Source organism: Amaranthus tricolor, chromosome 2 (genome assembly GCF_026212465.1).
Source record: "Amaranthus tricolor cultivar Red isolate AtriRed21 chromosome 2, ASM2621246v1, whole genome shotgun sequence".
NCBI lineage: Eukaryota > Viridiplantae > Streptophyta > Magnoliopsida > Caryophyllales > Amaranthaceae > Amaranthus > Amaranthus tricolor.
This window is the reverse complement of record NC_080048.1, coordinates 39899403-39920332: the sequence shown is the minus strand read 5'-3', so window position 1 is coordinate 39920332 and position 20930 is coordinate 39899403. Positions and strand designations below refer to the sequence as shown.

The 20930-nt window shown below is 35.1% G+C and overlaps 2 protein-coding genes across 2 annotated transcripts; one reads left to right on the top strand and one right to left on the bottom strand.

Moving 5' to 3' along the window:
* The first annotated feature begins 461 nt into the window (after positions 1–461).
* LOC130806029 (6-phosphofructo-2-kinase/fructose-2,6-bisphosphatase) lies at positions 462–17054 on the top strand. Its single transcript, XM_057670918.1, has 23 exons — positions 462–820; positions 906–969; positions 3074–3369; positions 4008–4196; positions 5633–5842; positions 5941–6036; positions 6144–6242; positions 6337–6366; positions 6911–6964; positions 7800–7853; positions 7948–8025; positions 8908–8999; positions 9070–9127; positions 9211–9285; positions 10246–10293; positions 10931–11028; positions 11836–11911; positions 12980–13042; positions 13179–13270; positions 13552–13620; positions 13746–13809; positions 13905–13970; positions 14534–17054. Exons 1-23 carry the CDS (start codon positions 638–640, stop codon positions 14609–14611), a joined length of 2232 nt encoding a protein of 743 aa, XP_057526901.1. The 5' UTR covers positions 462–637; the 3' UTR covers positions 14612–17054.
* Positions 15156–19536, bottom strand: LOC130806031 (GATA transcription factor 25-like). Its single transcript, XM_057670919.1, has 7 exons — positions 19097–19536; positions 18431–18541; positions 18215–18348; positions 16759–16860; positions 16478–16583; positions 15540–15596; positions 15156–15457 (listed from the first exon to the last, which is right to left on the bottom strand). The coding sequence occupies exons 1-7, from the start codon at positions 19340–19342 to the stop codon at positions 15359–15361; spliced, it is 855 nt and encodes a 284-aa protein (XP_057526902.1). The 5' UTR covers positions 19343–19536; the 3' UTR covers positions 15156–15358.
* Positions 19537–20930: the final 1394 nt, after the last annotated feature.

Genomic DNA, 20930 nt, shown 5'->3' with positions numbered 1-20930 from the left:
AATCTTTAAAACTGTGTCTTGCCTATTACTATTATCATAGATATTATTTTATGGAATATATTGTATATTCTAATGACAAGATTAACGTCTACTTACCGTCTCTTTGAGAGACGTATCTCAAGGTCAGCCCATTAAAGATTAACGCCTACTTACCATGTTCTTAATGCCTACTTATATTATCCTTAATGCTTACTTATGGTATCCTTAATACTTACTTTTAATATATTAAATATCTACTTACATCATTCTTAATACTTACTTACAATATTTTAAAAAATATATAATAAGCTGGCCCAATTAGAGATGATCTCTCAAAAAGATCGTCTCTCACGAGAATCTGTGAACCAAAAATAACCCAACTCAAGTCGGATGATATATCTCGATCTTTCTATCACAGTCATGATATTGACTCGGATTTTTCAATCAAACTTGAAAACAAATTAATTTTAACTTGACCTATCGATTTGACATTTATAATATTCTTATTGTATGACTACTCTCCACCTTAGCCCCATTTCAATTTTATCTTTGTGTTAATGTCATAGTCATTTCCAAGCAAATCCACACATACACTAATCCACTAATTCTTAAAATATTAAGTGACAAGCAAAATCTTACCCATCTTTGTTAGAGAAATATGGGTACTAATGCATCGAAGAACTCGGATAGTAGCTCCCATGGCGATGAAGATAGAGACTATCAAGCAGGTGCCCAACTCTATGTTTCTCTTAAGATGGAGAATTACACTCTTAAAGGAGATCTTCTTCCCCATGTTTTTGGTTCTGCTCCTTTAGTTGGTTCTTGGGATTCTTCTAGAGCTGTTAGTTCCCTAATTTTCCTCTATTGATGATAAATTGTTTTATTGCAATTATTTATTTACTTTGATTTTGATTTTTCAACTATAGCTGCCATTGGAACGGGAATCTACTTCCATGTGGGAATTGAGTTTTGTTGTTCCTCCTAATCATGGTAATTTAATTTACCAATTTACGCATTTTCTTTAATTTGTGTTGTTCTTTGTTATTTTAGGGATAGTTGTGATCTTTCTTCTTTAATTTGCTTAAAAAATGATGATGTATAAAGCTTTTCTATGATTTTATGGGACGGTTGGTTATTTTTACCAAATGGTAACAATGGAAATGAATTTATGTATGTTTGAATTGGGGATAACTATTCATAGAAGAGATGAAAGTCAAATTAAAAAAAAAAAAGAACATTAAAGTATAAAACTAAGAGATTATGATTGTTGTATAGGGGAAGATAGGGTTGTACAGTGAGGGAAAATGAGGAATTTGTTCCCTATCTTTTATCAGAAATATAATACAATTACAATACGAATTACAAAGTATATGTTTGTATTCCCCTGTGTGCATGCCGACGAAACTCCTTGTTGTATGATCAACAAGTATTAGTTTGTGTTGGAGTTTTCGGTGTGACTTTGAGTGCACCAATGGGGTATGATGAGGTTGATGGTGTGTGGATGTGTGTATGTGCGTGCATGATGATGAGGGAGTCTTTATGGGCTTCTGATGAGCCGCTCGACCAAGTTCTTGGCGTGCTCGACCGAGCCTGTTGGCTCGACTAGATTAGTGAGCATTCTGATCTGCTGCTCGACTGAAATCCAAGCCGCTCGACCAAGGAGTGTTTTGCTCGACCGGTCGAGCGAAGGTCCAGAACGTACTCTGTTTTCTTGCATGATAAGTTATACGGGAATGTTTTAATGTGGGCTTTTGCCCAATCTTTTGTATATGACTTCTAGTATAAATAGGAGTCCTAATACCCACTCTAGAAGCATTCAAACCCTAGCCAAACATAAACCCTTTTCTTTTCTCTTCTCCAAGTGTAATACTTCTTTGTAAAAGTTCTTGAGAACTCCATTGTGTCTTCACATAATCAAGCAAGCTAACCACCAGTGAGGACGTAGCCCACATTGGGGTGAACCTCGTAAATCTTGTGTCTTTGATTTTTGCTTTGTTTCTTATTGTTTCTCATTGCTTATTATTGAAGTGTTTGTTTCATTGTATTGAACACCCTAACCTGATTCTTAGGGATAAAGATTGAAACTTTAGACCCTAGTGTGCTTTGTTTTTCAGTTTGCAACAATGTGTGTCACTCGGAAACTTGATACTTGTAGGCATATGAAAACTTTTTTATTGTGATATTTCTCCTACACTAGTACTTGAGAATGTTAGTGAAATTCACAATGAGATACAAACAATTATTCTACAACACTTAGTACAAAGTGCATAGAAGAAATGATTATGTGCTTTGTAGATCATATAATCAGAAAATAAACAAATAGTTTATAACTCTTTGTTCATGCAAAGAAGAGAAAAACACAATGTAAGTAAACTTAAGAGAAGGTTAGAAATTAGGAAATGAATATTTAACCCTTCTCCTCCCTACATGCAACTCCCTATGTTTATAATAGAGATTACATGCCTTAATTCCATTACTTCAATCATATAACTGATATATTAATCAGTTTTAAGGAATGAATATAATCCTTACGTAACCATATTAACTGACCTAACAGTCAGATATATACGAACAGACGCATTCGCACGAACGGACGCATCCGATCAATTGGGTCATGTAAGGGTCAAGCAAGGCCTATATTGAGCTACTGTTTTTCCTTTGAGTCATGTACTTGCTTTTGTAAGTTTAAAGCACTTTGGACCTTAAGTTGTAACACTTATATGTCCCACTAATTGCATAGTACGTGGTATATATATCCTATCATACTCTAAACGCCCACATTTTTGGGGAAAATATTTACCTTGTCGGATGGAGCCATGGAGGAGTAATTTTTTTAAAAATGTGTCATGTTCTTTCTATGGTTTTGAAGCTCATGTTCTCAAACATATGTTTTTCTTCACAATATCCATCACTACCTCGTAGAACTTTCCCAAGTGTAATAGATGATAATGAATTTTTTAAGAATTAATAAATATTATAGTAAGACAAGGTCTTTGTAAAATCTGTAATTAATGTGTAGAATTTCATAATGTAATTTGATTTTGCTATATGAATTTGTATTGAGTGGGGTCATTGTGTTTTGCTGGCTATGTAGAAACATTGGATTTCAAGTTCTTATTGAGGGCGAAAGATAGTAATATTCCGTGTATCATTGAGGAAGGTCCCAATAGAATATTATCTGGGGGTAAGCTACAAGGAGATGCAAGGGCAGCTTTGTTTCGACTGAGTGCTGATGCTGTTGTAGAGTATCGGGTTTGTATTAATGCTGATAGAGTTTCACCATTTGATCTTGCATCGAGTTGGAGAGCTTATCAAGAGAATCTGCAACCTTCAGCTGTCAGGGGAATTCCTGATGTAAGCATAAATTCTGTGTCACAGACAGGCATTGAGGTAAAACGTAGTTCAAGGTCTTCTTTGATTTCAGAAAACTTGTTGTAAATACTCCATATAAAACATGCTTTATGACTATCATGTCTTTGTTTTCCTCGTGAATTTGTCACATGTAGCAAATACCATAAGCTAAACTACATTTGGTAGTTTTTTGGCATTATTTGATTGGTTGGTTTACTTGGCTTGTTTGCCTTGTTGTTTGTATTGCTTGTTTGCATTGACTTTTAAAAGTCAACTTTTTATGAAGATGGTAAAATTGATTCTTAGCAGTTTTGTAGACATCAGTCTGTAGGGATTTGATTTGATCTATGAATAAGAAACTTGAATTTAGAATGGCAATTTTTATGTTTCCTTTGGAAGGATTTTCCCAAGGACCACATTTTGGGGTGGAAGGAACTGATAGTAATTTTAGAACTTCTATATATTGCCGATTTGCTGTGCATTTTTGTAATGAGTGTACAAATAGACTTTGACATTAGCTTCTTTCTTCATCATCTAAAGAATGTTGTTACTGTACTTGAACATCAAACTCCCCCTTCTAACTTATGGCTCTTAATTGGGCTAGGAATTATCTTATGTTACTTCTAGATAGTGCAACTTCTATCCTTTTTTATTTGTTTCATCCCTTCAAATTGCAGAGTGGATCCCAAGCTAGTTTGGAGCTTGATCTTGAACATTATGTTGTCCCATCTCCTGCTACATGTGTGGTTTATCCAGCTAACATGACCGAAACTCCCAGGTACTTAGCCGCCAGCAAGTATGGCTCAGGCACTGAATCAAATTTTTCTAAAAGTGGTGGCACTGGCAATCAGCCTACTGGTGTCAAGGTTTGCTATTCATTCATTTACTTAATCTGTGATCCAGTTTTCAAAGTCCAAAATAAAAGCTTTACCTGACCAACGAAAATTGGGGACAAGCTGAAAGATTCAGCTAAACTTCTATGAGGAGTTATATGTTCTTTTTTAAAACCCAATAGGAAACAAGAGGAAAAATCTATTTATTGCTCTTTAGTCTTTATCTTAATTTGAGGTGGACTGTAGATATAGTGCTGAACTGCTGAAATCCTTTTTTACTATATAAATTGTGCTCAAACTTGTGTTGTTTTTTGAATTCATATCTTGTGGACCATGCTTGCGCTACTATTTACAATCATAAAAACCATAATGTTTGAAAATTCCAGTCTCTCTCTCTTATTAGTTCTTTACTTTGTAGTTGTTATTAAGTCTATCAGAGACTCAGTTTGGAAGGAAGAACAATTTAAATCTCTTTACTATCGTGGAAGTAAGTTTGTGTCTAGACGTAAGCCTCATTATAAGCTTTAAGTTATAAATCAGAGGGTTATACTGCTACATTTGTCTTAACAGTCAAGGATCTTATGAGAACAACCTCTTGCCTTCTGTTGTAAAACTGTACATAGAAAACCTCTTTGATGTGCCATAGGATGAAATTACTTTAGATGCAAACTTCATCTAGAGTCAAGACTCCTCTTAAGGAGAGAACTTTCATTTGGAGGGTGACTTTGGAGAGGACAAACATTATTGATAAGATGTAACGTGACGGCTAGGGTAATGCTCAATTAAAAACGAGTCATTTCATTGTTGAGATTGGGAGCTCAGCCGAAGAAATTGTTGTGATATAATGCAGTCATGGCTAAATGTGGAGTGTGGTTGGACTTGGAGCAGAATTCTTGCGTTTCCTGGGATTTCTGTATCTTGCTATCTGTTGGGGGATAAAATTGTCCCTCTTCTGTAATAAGGCGTCTGGGAAGGTTATCAGTTATTAAATTGGAGATCCAGGAATATGGTGTAAGCGTAATATTTATTTGCGATTCGTATCCTCATTTAGCCAGCACCCTTGATTGTTTAATGGATGCTTATCATTTGCTCATCCGTTATTCTTATATTTGCAAAGTGCGGGGGGGCATTAAAGTAAGGAGATGGGGGAGATAATAGAGATAAGAAAAATGGTCCATGTTGAGGAGAGAGACAAGAGTGAGCTAAAAACTCAAAGATAAGAAGTTTGCAAGTAAAAAGTAATTCAATAAACAAAGTGTACACCTTTTATTGTCATAATACAGTATTGTAATATACACTTAGGAATGTTCTTCTCATTTGTTTGCTGCTTGGTTTCTGTTTGTGATTTGTTGATCTTGTTCTTGCCTCATATTACAAAATCATTGTTAGTTTGAGCCTCTCTCAATGTGAATATAATGTTGTTATCTAGGTCGTAATAGATCTAATTTACTTTTGACTTTTATGTGTAGGAGATTGAGGTAGTAATACCGGAACCCAATAAGGTGGATCCACCCTCTTCTGTGGTGGAAGAAAAATCATGGGAAACCACTCCACCTTTGCCGGAACAGGATTCTCACAAGGGACTTTTTGTAGATAGAGGTGTGGGTTCTCCTAGGATTGTTAAATCATCCAATCATAGTACTTTTACAGCTGATCTGAAACTTGGTTCAGAAAATAAGGTTCTTATAACTATTCTTTTTTTTCTAGAATAAGGTTGTCTTCAGACCTATTCTTCTTGACTGGAGTTTTAATTTATCGCTTGCCCTGTTAAGTCTAGACTGCGATGCCCGCAGCTGCTGGAGCAGTAGCTGCAGCAGCTGTAGCTGATCAAATGCTTGGACCAAAGGAAGATAGGCATTTGGCAATCGTCCTGGTAAGTTGTCAAGTAAAAATGTATATATGGGCATTACATACACATATCTCTTCCTCATCTTTTGTCTTGTCGGCTTACTTATTTCCCCTCTTTTTTGTCTTGTGAAGGTTGGTTTGCCTGCTCGAGGTAAGACCTTCACTGCTGCTAAACTGACGAGATATCTTCGTTGGTTGGGTCATGATACGAAGCACTTTAACGTGGGGAAGGTGACTGAAGTTCTTTCTATTGAGATATTATCTTCAATTTCCTTAGTATTTCTGTATCATGGCAGGGAAACTTATATTTTTCTTTTCTGAACAGTACAGGCGCTTGAGACTAGGAACTAATAAGGTAACACTTGGCTCTTGAAGTCTTTGTACTTGTTGCTTGAGCAGGGTTTCATTCTTTAATTTTTTTTTTTCTACATGAAAAGATGGTATGGTGCATGTGTGCTGAACACTATTTTTGGGTAGTACATTAGGGGAGAAAAAATAGGAAGGGAAGGGGAAGGGAAGGAAGGGGTACAGAGAGGGTGTGCACCTTGTTTGTATAGAAGGGAAGGAGAAGGAAAAGGAAGGAGAGTGAGTGTTTATCCTCCAAATCTTCCACTTTAGGAGAGATTGTATTCTTAAAAAATCCGTCCATGTTTTCCCTGCAAATCCCTCCCCTCCCTTTTTTGTTATCCAAGCAAAGGATCTCCATCCTTCTATATTTTTCCTCCTCTTCCTTTCCCTCCATTTCTCTCTATCCAAACACAGTAGAAGAGCCATCTTATTCTGTCTTGTTTGTTGGGAGTAGCGGGTTGTTTGTTTATATTCTTTTCAATGTATATTTGGGCTGTAGCACATTATTTTCTGTATGTACTGCTTGATGGATTTTACATTTTCTGATGCAGTCAGCTGATTTTTTCAGAGGCGACAATACTGAGGGTATTGAAGCACGTAATGAGGTGAATTTCTTTTGGGGTTAATTCTTACTTTAAATATGCCTGTACATATGTTTCTTTGGATGTTGAAAAATTGATTCTATTCCTGACTTGTGCTTATGGCTGAAGATTTGTATTATTTTGTCTGAAAGAAAAAAGTTCAAGAGGTTGAGGAGGCTATCTCTACAAACATAATTCAGCTTTTGGTTCCAATTTCTGAAAGAAACATATGAGGAAGAGGCTATATACCTTTGGCATTTCTGGGATTAGAAAATATCCATATGTTCACCATATTCGTAACAGTAATATTTACATCCCTTGTTTGAGGAAATAGTAGAAACTAGAAACCATAACAACTTTTATGATCATTAAAGTTGGCTAAATGTCATGAACTGTCTGCTACATGTTCTATAACGACCACGCTTGGAAAATTGGTGTAATACCTGCTCCAGAAACGCACTCTGGAACATTTTTGAGTGCGAGAGATCACTTTGATTTCTTTATTTTTTATTGAAGTGTTCAACGTTATAAGCTATATAAACAGAAAAATTGGAGTACTGTTGCTGAGATATTCTTCGAAGAAGTGATTGAAAATCAATGATTTATTTTTGTTGAAGAATTGGGTTGCTTTGTTTTCGATTAAAGGGCTTCTTGATATGGTAAATATGCTAGTATAAATGTAAAATGTTATACTTTATATAACCGATGTGCTAGTATAAATCTGATTTGGTCTGATTGCAGCCTTGTTACTATATCTGCAATCTCCATGCCCTGTTAAGCTTTTTGAGTTTTGGTTGCAGTGTGTGAGTTAGAAGATTGCTTCTGTTTACTCATCTATATCTTTCACATGTACTAGTAGGTCGCTGCTCTTGCGATGGAAGATATGATATCTTGGATGCATGAAGGCGGTCAAGTGTGTTTCTAAGTTAGATGGTGATTTTTGGTAGGGAATGTTTGTATCTTCTCGTTTTCATTTATCTTGATAAATTCATCAATATTTCATCTAGGTAGGTATATTTGATGCTACAAACAGCACCAGAGAACGAAGAAATATGCTAATGAAGCTGGCTGAAGGAAACTGCAAGGTGCAGTTACCTTTGTCGAGTAATATATATTTTTGTCTAATGCTTTCGTGCTGTCTGATTATTGTTGCCCTCAGATTCTGTTTTACACAAAAAGGTCCTGTATATGTAGTAGTCCTATTGCTGGGAATCAAATATATGAACATTTGCCCCTGCTGAGATTTTAGCATTTTTGTCTACCTTCTCTAATTTTGATGGCACAATATTATTCTACCTTCTCCAGTGAGTTCTATTAGAACATTTAGGTATTATCAATGCACAATTAGTTCAATTCTGATAGAAGAACTTCATCATGTATTTTTTGAGCACCAACACCATTTAAGGCTTTTGTCGTCCTAACAAGTTTCTGACAAATCTTCAATCATCATCGATCCTAAGAGAAACGGTATTTGTTAAGCGTTGTTAATGTACATTAAAAGCATGCTGGCTATTTTCTCTCACATGAAATCTTTGATGATCTAAAAAAACTGCATCTTTAACAATCCATGGAGATTTGTGTGTTTAAGCATTATATCTAGCATATTTGTTTTATCACCAAATATGTTGAAATAAGTGCACCATTTCTGGAACATATGTTCAACTTTTGATTAAGATTTCTGAAAAATACAAGTTTAGCAAATAAAAATTGATGCAAGTGCATGAATGGGATAAATACGGTTGGCTTATTTCCATGGAAAGTAATACCATTTTGAGTTGTTATTGTTCATCTTTTGAGCTAAGTACTGAAATATTGAGTAGTTAATACACGTGATTACTTTCTTAAACAAATGAGTGGGTCAATGTTAGATGGAAGGAGTAATTTGTAATAGCCTGTTCTAATTTAAAATAAAGAATCAACTTACGCCTGTTGATGTACTTACTGAATCTTCTTTTCCCCTCATACAGATTATATTCTTGGAAACTTTATGTAATGATGAACGCATCATCGAGAGAAACATACGTCTTAAGGTCCAACAGAGCCCAGATTATGCAGAGCAGTATGTCTTTGTTTTTACTGCTTCCAAATAAATTCAAACACTTGAATATTGATCATTGTAAAAACATCAGGCCAGATTTTGAAGCTGGATACAGAGACTTCAAAAGCCGACTAGATAATTATGAAAAGGTAGCAATGAGCTGCATTGTGATTTTGACAAGACTTATGAGAATAGAGGATTAATATGACACGTGTGTGGGTGTATTTACTAGGTGTATGAACCAGTGGAGGAAGGTTCTTATATAAAAATGATAGATACAGTCAGTGGACATGGTGGCCAAATCCAGGTGAGTGTTTGCACCTTTTACTGTTTGTTCTATTGTTTTCTTTGTTTTTAACAACTTCCTAAGGTGATTTTTCTGCTAAATGTATTTTTAGTTGAATTTTTATTCAATAATACAAGTGCTCATTGGTCATTAGGCCATTATCCCTCTTTTTAATGTCTTGTCAGCAGTTCAAGAAACTCACAAAGCTAATAATTTTGATTTGTATTGCTTATACACCTGAGTTTTGTTGGTATTCACTCATTTCTACCAGCATTTCTACTCCATTGCAAATAGGTGATTATAGTTAGAATGGGGTTGGCAGCACTTGCAGGCTTGCAGCAGCTGCGAAGATCAAATATTTTTAATTTTGAGTAGAAAACATTAATAGCCTTTTGTATACGAAAACTATAGGTAGGTGTTCATTCGGGCTATTGGATTATGTTGGGGTGGGTCAAAATTGGGTGTTGTATCCACATTGGTTTTTTTATCATTGTAAATCCATTTTTAAAGTAGGATCAAAAACGAGTTCGGTTATACACGGTCGGGTAAATGTGGGGTGGGGTTTATTTTGAACACCTCTAATAAAAATTATGTAATATATACTAAAGTTTTAATTACTAAAAACTTCTAAAAGGATGGCCACTTAATTGGTAATCAATCTTCTGCAATATCCAACTGTTAAGCCCAAAAAATGAGTTTTAGGAAATTACAGTTAAGGGAAAGCCATTAAGTGTTGAGACCAATAAGTTCAGATTTTGAGTATTCAAGCGAAAAGAACAAACTTTACTGTGTTTTTTCATATATTTCTTTATTAACTTGTTTCTTATGGTTCAATTCCTTTTCTTCAATGTGGAATGTTCTGGTTAAAATTTGATTTATTGCTGAAATAAGACTTCTCAATGTTGTCCTTGCTTTTAGACCATGTAATTATTGCAAATTGCAATTTTATCAATTGATGAACCTGATCTTTTTGTGATGCAGGTGAATAACATAAGCGGGTACCTTCCTGGACGAATTGTTTTTTTCTTGGTATGTTGTATCCCTAAACCTGATCAGTCTGTCCAACAATTTACAAGTTGTTTAAAAGCATGTCTTGCATTCTGATGATCCTAGTCACAAGTGGATGCTGGATGTGTGCTTTCTACCAAGGATTGATAGTTCCTTGAATTGTGTCTCTAAGATGTAGACTAGAAACTATTGTCTCATATGATGTGTATATGATGTGAAGCAATTCTTCTTAGTAGTATGACTTGATCATGTGTTTTTATCACTTCAATAATAATTTCAATGTTCTTAACATGCCAAATCTCTGCAAATAGAAGCTTATTCAATTCTTATTTAGCTGAAAGAGGAAGAAACACAGTTGCTTTAGAGGTTTTGATGTGTAACTGATGTATCTACTGGGTTGGCCTGCTCTAACTCTGTACACCTATTGACTGCTTTGCCAACTTAAACTTGATTGCATAATTCTTCTGACTTCTAGTGGAGTTCTAGAGCTAATGAATCAAACTAGCTTGGCTGTTATTTGAGACCTTAGGCAAGTACCTAATTCACAGCTTGCTTGAATTTTAAATCAAAATTTCTTGAGTGCATTTGATGCATTAAATTTTCTGTATCTTTTATCACTTATTAAGCTTGAAGCTCACTCAATTCTTTTGTATTGTAGGTGAATACACATCTCACCCCTCGTCCAATATTACTTACTAGACATGGTGAAAGTCGAGATAATGTCAGAGCCAGAATTGGTGGCGATTCTGTTTTAAGGTGCACCTTAATGTAGAATAATTGTTTAGCTTTACCATTGTGTTCTTTTTGGTATTATTTTTTTATGTTTTTGATGGTTGAAGTCACAATTTCTATGCTAAATGTAAAAGATTGCAAAGTAGTTGCCATTTCATGCCCTCATGAGTAGTTGTTTCTACCAGCTATTTTTCTACCTGGAAATTAATGGTACTTATTTTGTTGGTAACTTGCTTAATTTTATGGCCATTACAGTGAAATGATATCATGCTTCACAAGTTCTTTTAACTTGGGGTTCAGTTTGTTGTTTCTTGTGAGAAGATAATAATATGAGAGCATTTATGTTGTATATTTTCATTTGGGTGAAACAGTATATTACTTGCTCTCAGGCATTAATAGGTCTAGGTAGGGAAAAATGAAAGATGTGATGCCTTACTCATGAGAAGCTTAGAAGCCTTTTACGATCCAGTTGATATCATATGTTTAAGTCCGTCATTATTGAGGCAAATATATTGATTTTGCAATATATTGACTAATCTTTGTTTGATTTTTTAGAGCTAATTATTTTTAAGCAAGTTTTCTTATGTCCACTAGGATAAAGCCAAACATTTTATAACCTTTGGTTTCGGCTTATTATGAATATTGTAAAACGACTCATTAAATTATATATTTGCAATTAATGGTTAGTCCGGAACAACCTCTTTGCTATTTTAAGGGTAAAGCATTGTACATTTGATCCCAAACTCATTCAGGCGGGAGCCACTTAGTGGCATTGGGGTAATGGAATATTGTGTTTTGTGTAACTTCAAATCTTTTATTTTGTTCGTTTAGTGATACTGGGGAGCTGTATGCCAAGAAGCTTGCCAACTTTGTGGAAAAGCGGCTGAAATCTGAGCGTGCTGCCTCAGTAAGTATTTTTTTGTGAACCGACTAAAAACTAATTCTATTCATATATCTTTGCGTCAGTGTTACTTTTTTTCTAATGTTTCTTACAGCATTGCACAAAAATGCATTTCTTTGACTTATGAACCCCCCCCCCCCCCCCCCCCCCCAAGCCAGTCTCTTCCTACCAACACTATACTTGGGAGGTGGTGTCATTACTCTTATTCTGCTCAATGTCTTTGCTTGTTTATTTGCGTAATCGCGCTAAACTAATATGAAATGCAATTCCGAAGAAAATTTACATATTAAGAATTAGGGTCAAAGATTTATAATTCTTTGGTTTAGGATTATAATGGACTATATTAAGGCTCATTAAATCATGTGCACTTCTTATTTATGTAAAGTATCGTATCATGTTTGCTACCAAGGGTTAATCGGAAACAACTCTTTGTTATCACTAACAAGGATGAGGTTATGTACATCCCTAAACCCCTCATAGGTTCGAGTCATTTAATGGCATGGGGGTAATGAAATGTTGTATAAGAAATTTGAGCAGTGAATTCTAGAGCCCTGATCACCAGATTGAAGGACAATATCATAGATACTCAATTTACAATCGAACTGCTGGGTCATGGTGCTGTCAGTTGTGGTGGTACCGACTTTCCACTCTTACAATCTTTCATCGATAGTGCACAGGCAAAGGTTATTCTGGAGTTGGCATTCTGTTGATTATGAACGAATTGTTACTTTTGTTTCTCTGCTATCTTGTCTCCTCTTTTTTCTTGTGCTATAAGACTATGTCATCACTGTTATTTGTGGCGATTGTTGTACCTCGTGGCGGATCTTAAACACTTTTTGTGAGGTGGTCAACTTAATATTAATCCAAACAAATAGACAGATTTAAGCGAGTGAGGGGGGAGTTGGAATTTATGCATTAAATTTTAAGTGATCTTTGTACCTGAGGCATGATTAAGTGGTTATTATGTGATCTTTCTGGGTTAGAATTGTCTATGTAGGATTTGATTGCAGTCGTTCTCAGCTGTTTTCTATTATTAACTGAACTGAAAATCTCTTTTCTTCGGATGCTAAACAGATATGGACCAGCACTTTGCAAAGGACAATTTTAACTGCAAATCATATCGTGGGATTTCCCAAGGTAACTTCTAGTTGAGAACTGTGATCTCAGTGCTCAAGAAACGATCTTCTGCTTTGTTCTTTGCTCTTTTTGTGTGAAATAAATTAAAAAGTATCTGATACTCAAGCACGGATTGTTATGAATGTGAACCCTACAGGTGCAATGGCGAGCACTTGATGAGATTAATGCTGGAGCATGTGATGGGATGACTTATGTAGAGATCAAAAAGAACATGCCTGAAGAATATGAGTATGTAATTCCTTCTTTTTACATTATGCATTGTTACATTTATTTTTGAACAATCCCACATATCAGAGTGAATATTGTTGCTCATAAACATCTCAACATAACAAGTAATGCTAACATCACCGTTATTTTCAAGTTTCAACTTCCTGCTTTAAGTAGGTTATATTTCCCCGTGTTTGTTTCATGTAAAGTTACAATTGTGACATTTGAAAATGTACCCGAGGATGTTCGAAATCATACAGATTAGGTAATCTGTTTTACGTGTATTTTTATATAAATTGCAGATCCCGTGACAAAGATAAGCTTCGATATCGGTATCCTCGAGGAGAGTCATACTTAGATGTTATCCAAAGGTTTGTATCTAATACTGATAAATCATAAGATTTGTGCCTTTTCTGTCTTCCTCTATGCCATTTCACGGTGATTTGATTAATATTCGATTAGTATTAGTCTTAACCTTTTTGCTCTTATTATGCAGAGTAGAGCCTGTGATCATTGAGCTTGAGCGTCAAAGAGCACCTGTAGTAGTAGTTGCTCACCAGGTAATATAATTTATGTTGATTTATTTGACACACTTAATTTATATATAATTGATAACCTGGTGCATTATCCTGTCTTCCCTATCGGCTTGTCACAGGCTGTTCTGAGAGCATTGTATGCTTACTTTGCTGATAGGCCTTTGAAAGAAATACCGCATATTGAGGTAACTACTTGTGTCCAAAGTTATTGTATGTTTGAAAGTCTAGTCCTTGTTTTGCGTACACATGTGTATGTGTATGTGTGTGTGCGTGTGTGCGCCTGTGTATTCCGATGGAGCTTGGTCTATTGAAGACGATTCACTCTTCATGGATGTTCTTTTTTAGTTGGTATAATATACCTGTTCAGCTATTGGGGAATTCGTATGATACGGGAAAACTTTAATCAACTACTCATTTCCCGCTTTAGTACAAAAGGGTTCGTAAGGAAAACGCTGTATCTCATCTCTTCTTGATACTTGAAGTTCTTGATTTGTATAAACTCGATGCCAAATTTTGAAAAATTCTCTTGGTAATAGGAGTCGAATTCTATAATCATTTATCTTTTCATTCCTTTATTATTCGACTATGGCCACTTTGCATCGACTCACATTTCCCGTTATTAAAAGAGGTGTGCTCATTTCAAAAAAAAATTGTGTAGATAAGGGGTTAGGAGGGGAATGTATTGGTTACGTCGGATTTTACATTAGTTTCAAGTCGGCATTGCTAATCTCTAGTATTCGATGTATAGGTACCTCTTCACACAATTATAGAGATCCAAATGGGAGTAACGGGCGTGCAAGAGAAACGATACAAACTTATGGATTGAAGTGGCTGAAGAAACTTCATTTAATCAACCCTATATCTCTATTGTTTTCACTTAATGATGTTTACTTGCTACCATCATATCATTATAGGTTACAGTTACATACTGTACTCAATATTTTTTATAATTGTCCATGAATTCAGAACACTACTGTTTTCTGAGACGCTGCTATACTTGGAAACTGTAATATAGTTTCGTAGTCGTGTGCTCAAGCTAGTTGCAATTTTTTTGTGAACGGAAACTATTTGGTTCAGTTCATTGAAATGCACAACGCTAAATGTAGCTCCATACTGCATTTCAAACCAGTTGAAAATGCAATTTGAAATGCTAGTGGTGGCATTTCGATTTGCAGACGATAAGGTATGGGCTTTCTAGATGTAGTCAACCTCACGAGTTCTTCATTTACTAAACCATTTTCCTTCGACTCTAGTTATGAATCGCATTCTTCATCTCATCTACACATTTCTTTATATTGAGTTACGAATTCATTAATAATTTAATAATATCTGAATACTTGATACTAGACATCATAACAAGACTATAACCATAACATCCAGTATTCTGACTATATTTCTTTCACAATTTCCGAGTGCCATTTGTAACAAGTCAATTCTGCATTACGACAAAGCCCTGATATATATACTAGTATATATGTACAGTTGCTGAGGATTACAAAGCACTATTCCACTATGCTCGGGATGCCAACAGCAGTAACAGCATTCGCGCAGAAACAACACAAGCAACTGAGTATTAATTTTGTGCCATCAATGTCGAACTGTCACTTTCTTCTAAGTTAGCATATTTCGCTTCTCCGAGAATATCAGTTGCTCTAAATGGGGATGCAACATCCTGTGTAAGTTATAAAAACAATGTTATGGTGTTTCAACGAGGTTGTGGGAGAAGCAAATATCTACGAAAGTGAGAAAGATACCACTTCACTTGGCATCGTAAATTGATTTTGTTTCTTTGAAAGATCCCTCAGAGTACCCTGCATAAGTTCAAAATGTTCAAACAACAAAATCGAGAACACGTTGCAGACTGCTGAACATCTAAGAGAACACACGAGTCCATGACAATCCTCGAATGAAGTAAGCACGACAGTAGAAGAACGAATCTGTAATTTAGTTTCTAAGCATAGTGTCTAGAACACCAATGGCCGCAAATAGGTTTGCCCAAGGGACCCCACCCATTTAAATTTTCGTGTCATTATATAAAAGCAATAAGTCATATAACTACTATATTAAAAAAAGATAACAGTGGTGAAGAGTATAGTTTTTGAACTAGAAGTTAGGGGTTCAAATCTTGGCCCCTCTTTTTTTTTTTTTAAAAATAATAACGTTGGACCTCTCTAACTTACAGGTCAATATCCACCATTGTATATGGATAGTATCATTATCAGCATCCTTTTAACTTACTAACTTCGAATTATGTATGAGTATGACTACTTGAAAGTTATGTACATATATAAATGCACAACTAAAGTTGAGGGTGTCAATGGCCGCAACCTCCTTATCTCTTTCGATAAGGGCATGGTCTGTCGTCTTTTATTCCTCCCCAGACCTTGATACACCGGGTATGAAGATGATGATGATGATATTATCCATATACAAAGAACAACCCTTGGCATTCTTACAAGGCCTCACAAGAAAGAACAGACTTTGACTAGAACCTAAGAAGGAACATATGATCCTGAAAGTGCACAAAAAATTGGCAACCCAGCACAAGCTACGGAACATAGACGCAAGTGGCATTCGCTCGTTCATTTAACAGAAAATCTAGAGCTTGTAGAAGTACAAATCATACATAAAGGAGACACAATCAATCAAATCGTTAGCAACATAATGCACACAATATAAAGAACATGCAAACCTTGTTAGCCCATGCAAGGCCGCATGCATTACAAAGCGTCCTAGGCCCATTTGGTCCACGCCGCATCATTGGAGTTGACTTCGAACTGATGCCACAATGACCACATCTACAGAGAGCCAAGGATAAGCAGCACATACAATAAATCAGCAGCAAACAAAACGCAACTGGACATGAAGACAACAAAAAGACGCCTCATGCCACTATCCCGAAAAAAAAAAACAGCGCAAGTCAGCAAGTCATTTTAAGGATACGCCAAGCTAAAGATCAGGAAAGGAACATACAATGTTTCTAACTGTGTATCATCAGGACCTGAATCTTGGGTATTACAGCCAGAAGATTCATCCCCCTTCTTAGAAGTAAATTGTCCCTTGGTACGCAGCATCCTGTTGAGAAAAAATAATACAAATCATTAGTTATATGTAAAAAAGGACAAGGTTAGAAAGACACCAAGGGGTGTTAACCATATAGAAAAATAATCAAGAAACATTTAGTGCTTTCAAAGTCTAAAACATCAAGTTTTAACAACAACAATGTCAAAACTCAGAACCTTAATTCCAAAAAGTTGGGGTCAACTACATGGAGCAATAAATCATTTTCAATGATTGCCCACGTGGATTTTTCTTATCCACTAATTTTGATTATCTACCATCTCAATTTGTAGTCTAGATCCTTATATCCCTTTCCACCTATGCCCTCGATGTCATTTTCGATCTTCCTTCCCCTCTTTTTAAGCACCTAGAGCTCCTTTCAATCTTCCTTATCTGTTCACTAATACCCTGTCTTTGCACATGTGCAAACCATCTCAAACAATTCTTTTTCATCTTATCTTCAATATTGCAACTTGTGAATTCTTTCTTACATCTTCGTTTCGAAATCTATGTCCACTATATCAACCACGTTGGCATTATCATCAATTAGAAGCCAAAGTTTCGACTTCCATTACTATAGCCACATATACAACATCAAGCACCAGACTATTAAACTATTGTTCAAACTCCAGAACGACACCTATTCTCAGAAAACAAGGACACCTCCAAAAGACATCTTTTTATATCTAAAAATGTTATTGGAATATTGATCCCCACCAGACTATAAACTTCTTCTCAATATCATGAAACTCTTATAAGATTGAAAACCCCAACAAGTTATCAAACTTTTGTTCTGAATCGAGAATGAACCTCTTTACCATAGAAAAAAAGACACTTCTTTACATCTCAAGAACTTCTTGGTAGGTTGAACAACTTCCCCCCTCCCTCCGAACCTCTTTGAACCTCTTACAACATCTAGAGAGCATTGATGCCACTTTCCAACAGTATCAATTTAGAAAAACATCAACAAGGCTCCCATTCTACACTATAACAGAATTCAGGGAAACAATCAATTGAAACAGTGTGAACACTTTCGCATAAGCTTAGCACAAACAAGTTATCTCATATGAGATTTTCCCTGCAAGAATGGTACACCCTCTAACATAGGTAACACAATCTACAATCAGGACCCTTCAATACACAAGAGATATGATCTTATAACAGATAACAATTCACATCAAAATGATTGAAATTTTCTTTGTTTCAACATTTCTCAAATCTATCCATTTCCTCATAAAAATAACAAATTACTCAACAATGCCAGAGCATTAATCTCAAAAGATTGGGGTCGGCCACATGAACCAATAACATTACTGAAAAATAACATATTACTATTAATAAATAAATCCAGCAATATCTTCATACATACCTAAGTGCCACTTCCTGACGAACGTTATACCGAATTATCTTATCAAACCGACGCTCCCTTCTCTTCTGACGAAACCTATTCAAGGATGCCTCGCGTTGTGGATGACTACTACGTCCTGGATATACCATCATATCCTGAAAGCATTAAAATACATGATATACATAAATGTGCAATACAAATATATATAGTCATGAATATGACCCATATAAATAATACCTGCTGGCTCATATGTCCTACTCCTACACGAGGCACTTCTGAACTTTCTGAAGCTGGAGATGGTGTAACCCCTCCTACATTCCCCCCTAAAACCAATAAAACTGCTTCAACCTGAAACTATCATATTAGTACTACAAAAAAGCTACCCAAAAAACAAAAAAGAAGCTCCTGACACACTCCATATTAACATGTCCTGGAAGAAAGCCCATCAACAAATTATCCAAAGTAAAGTATACTTCGATTGCTCCACAATAATTTCAAAAATCATCATTTACATATAAAAAGAACCATAAACTTATGTAGAAATCTAGGCTTGAGAATAGCCCCGGTCATTTGATTAGAACCCCTCCACATTGGTTCAGCACATAGTGCAAAAGTGCGATACACGATGATGCGGTAACCCAGGTTATCATGCCAAATATCAGCTAAAAGCATGAGATATAACTCGAAACAGCATAAATTACCGTTATTGTACACCATACAGCGTGGGAAATACTAAGTTTTCGGTACACCCTATACAGCATACAATTTTGCAAATACTCCCAAAATTCAACCATAAACTTCAAACACAATCCAAATTTTCAATAACAAATCTACAAAACGACCCAAAACTCAAAATCAATAAACTAGCATCAACTAGTAAAGGAAAAACATACGATTATATACCTTGTCAGGAGTAATGGAATCAAAAACGTAAATTTGTCCGCGAAAAGACAACGTAAGCTTGTCACAATCTTCAATTCTTCCATAATTATCAACAGCGTAAACTGAATCCCCATCAAAAGCTAAAGACCCATCATCAATAGAGTTTTCAACACCTTGAATAGCTCCGTTATCGTCGATTAAGATTTGAGATTCTTGCAAATGAGTAGGAGAAGATGGTACGCTTAAATGTTGATCATTGGCATACATTTTGGGTATTTTCAATTTAATTTTGATTTTAAGGGTTTTAAATTACATCAATAGAACAAAAATCGTAAGATTAGCAAATTTGAAAAATAATTGGCAAAATTTGGGGAAAATTTGAAAGTGGATTGTTCTTGAAGTGAAGAATAGTGATGGGAAAAAGATGGTGGAATTTATTGTTAGATAAAATAATGATGATAAAGGCGGGGATATTATTGTTTAACAAATTAGTTAAAATAAAGAATAATTTCTTTTCTTATTTTTTTAATTTTTTTTCATTGAAGTGTCAAAATACAGAGAATCAGGTACAGTCTTCATTTGAATAAGTATTGTCTTTTTGAGGTAAGATCACAGACTCATAGGTAGAGAATAAGGATGGTAGGCGGGTGAAATTATACGATTTCACACCGCATTCCTCCTAGTTGAAACAGGTATGGGTATAATTTTGATGGGTAATAGGTGGATATGGGTATGAAAAATCATATCCGGCCATCGGTAATGGGTATGAGGTCTTACCCGCCCCATACCACCTGCTCTATCTAATATCCACTCGCCCCACCCATCCAATACGCTCCCGTCCCTTCCCATAACCCCCCACCCTATGTCTACAATATACTAATTTATATTCACTCTTATTCACTACTATAGTATTATTGTCTCATTTGCTTTTTTATCTCTATTTATCGATCACTCTCAATATGTGTTTTATTCTAAATCTATAAGTTAAAACATAGTCAAGTATGATTTTGATTGATTCTTCTCAATATAAATTTTATTAATATCAATTTCTATATTTTTTTAATCAAGCATAAATCAAAGATAATTACGATTGAAATAATGCATTGGATAAAGTGGTAAAAGCAAATGGGTGATAATAGAAAATAGGAAAGAGTATCAATTTTGTATATTTTTATTGAAAGTTATTGACAAAAAATTAAGAATATTAATTTAATTTGTTACATTGTATAATTTAAAAAATATTATATGTATGATGAAATTTGTAAGAGTTTATGCAGTATATCATGCGGATTTGGAGTGAATGTAAGGCGAATATAAGGTAGGTATATCTATAATGGGTATACTCAATTGGCCATAGCGGGTAGGGATGAATTTGAATACATACTCATGTGGGTACGTGGGTATGAATATTTTTCCCGCTATGGTTGGTGGGTAGGTGGTAGGTATGAAAAGTTTAGGTGTGTATGGATATGGTCAGGGCACATCGCATCCACTTGCCCATTTTTATTATTCCTAGTCACGGGATTAAATCTTATATATTCCTCCCCTCTTCTTACCCTATCTTATAATCTAAAAAAACACTCAATTTATCCATAAAGTTGAAGAAATATATGGATAAAATAAAAAATAAATAAACTTCAGAATAATTAAAAGAATGAATGTATACTCACGTCTAGTATATAACCAGTACAAAATTAAATACATACACGAATAAATAAATAAGTGTATAAACCTCAATAGGCTAGTTGATTGTTGTTAGAATATAAATGTTGAAATTGTTAATTAAAAAATTTATACATTTATGAAAATTTGTTATATTCATGTATAAAGTACATTTTATATTTTGATTTTTTTT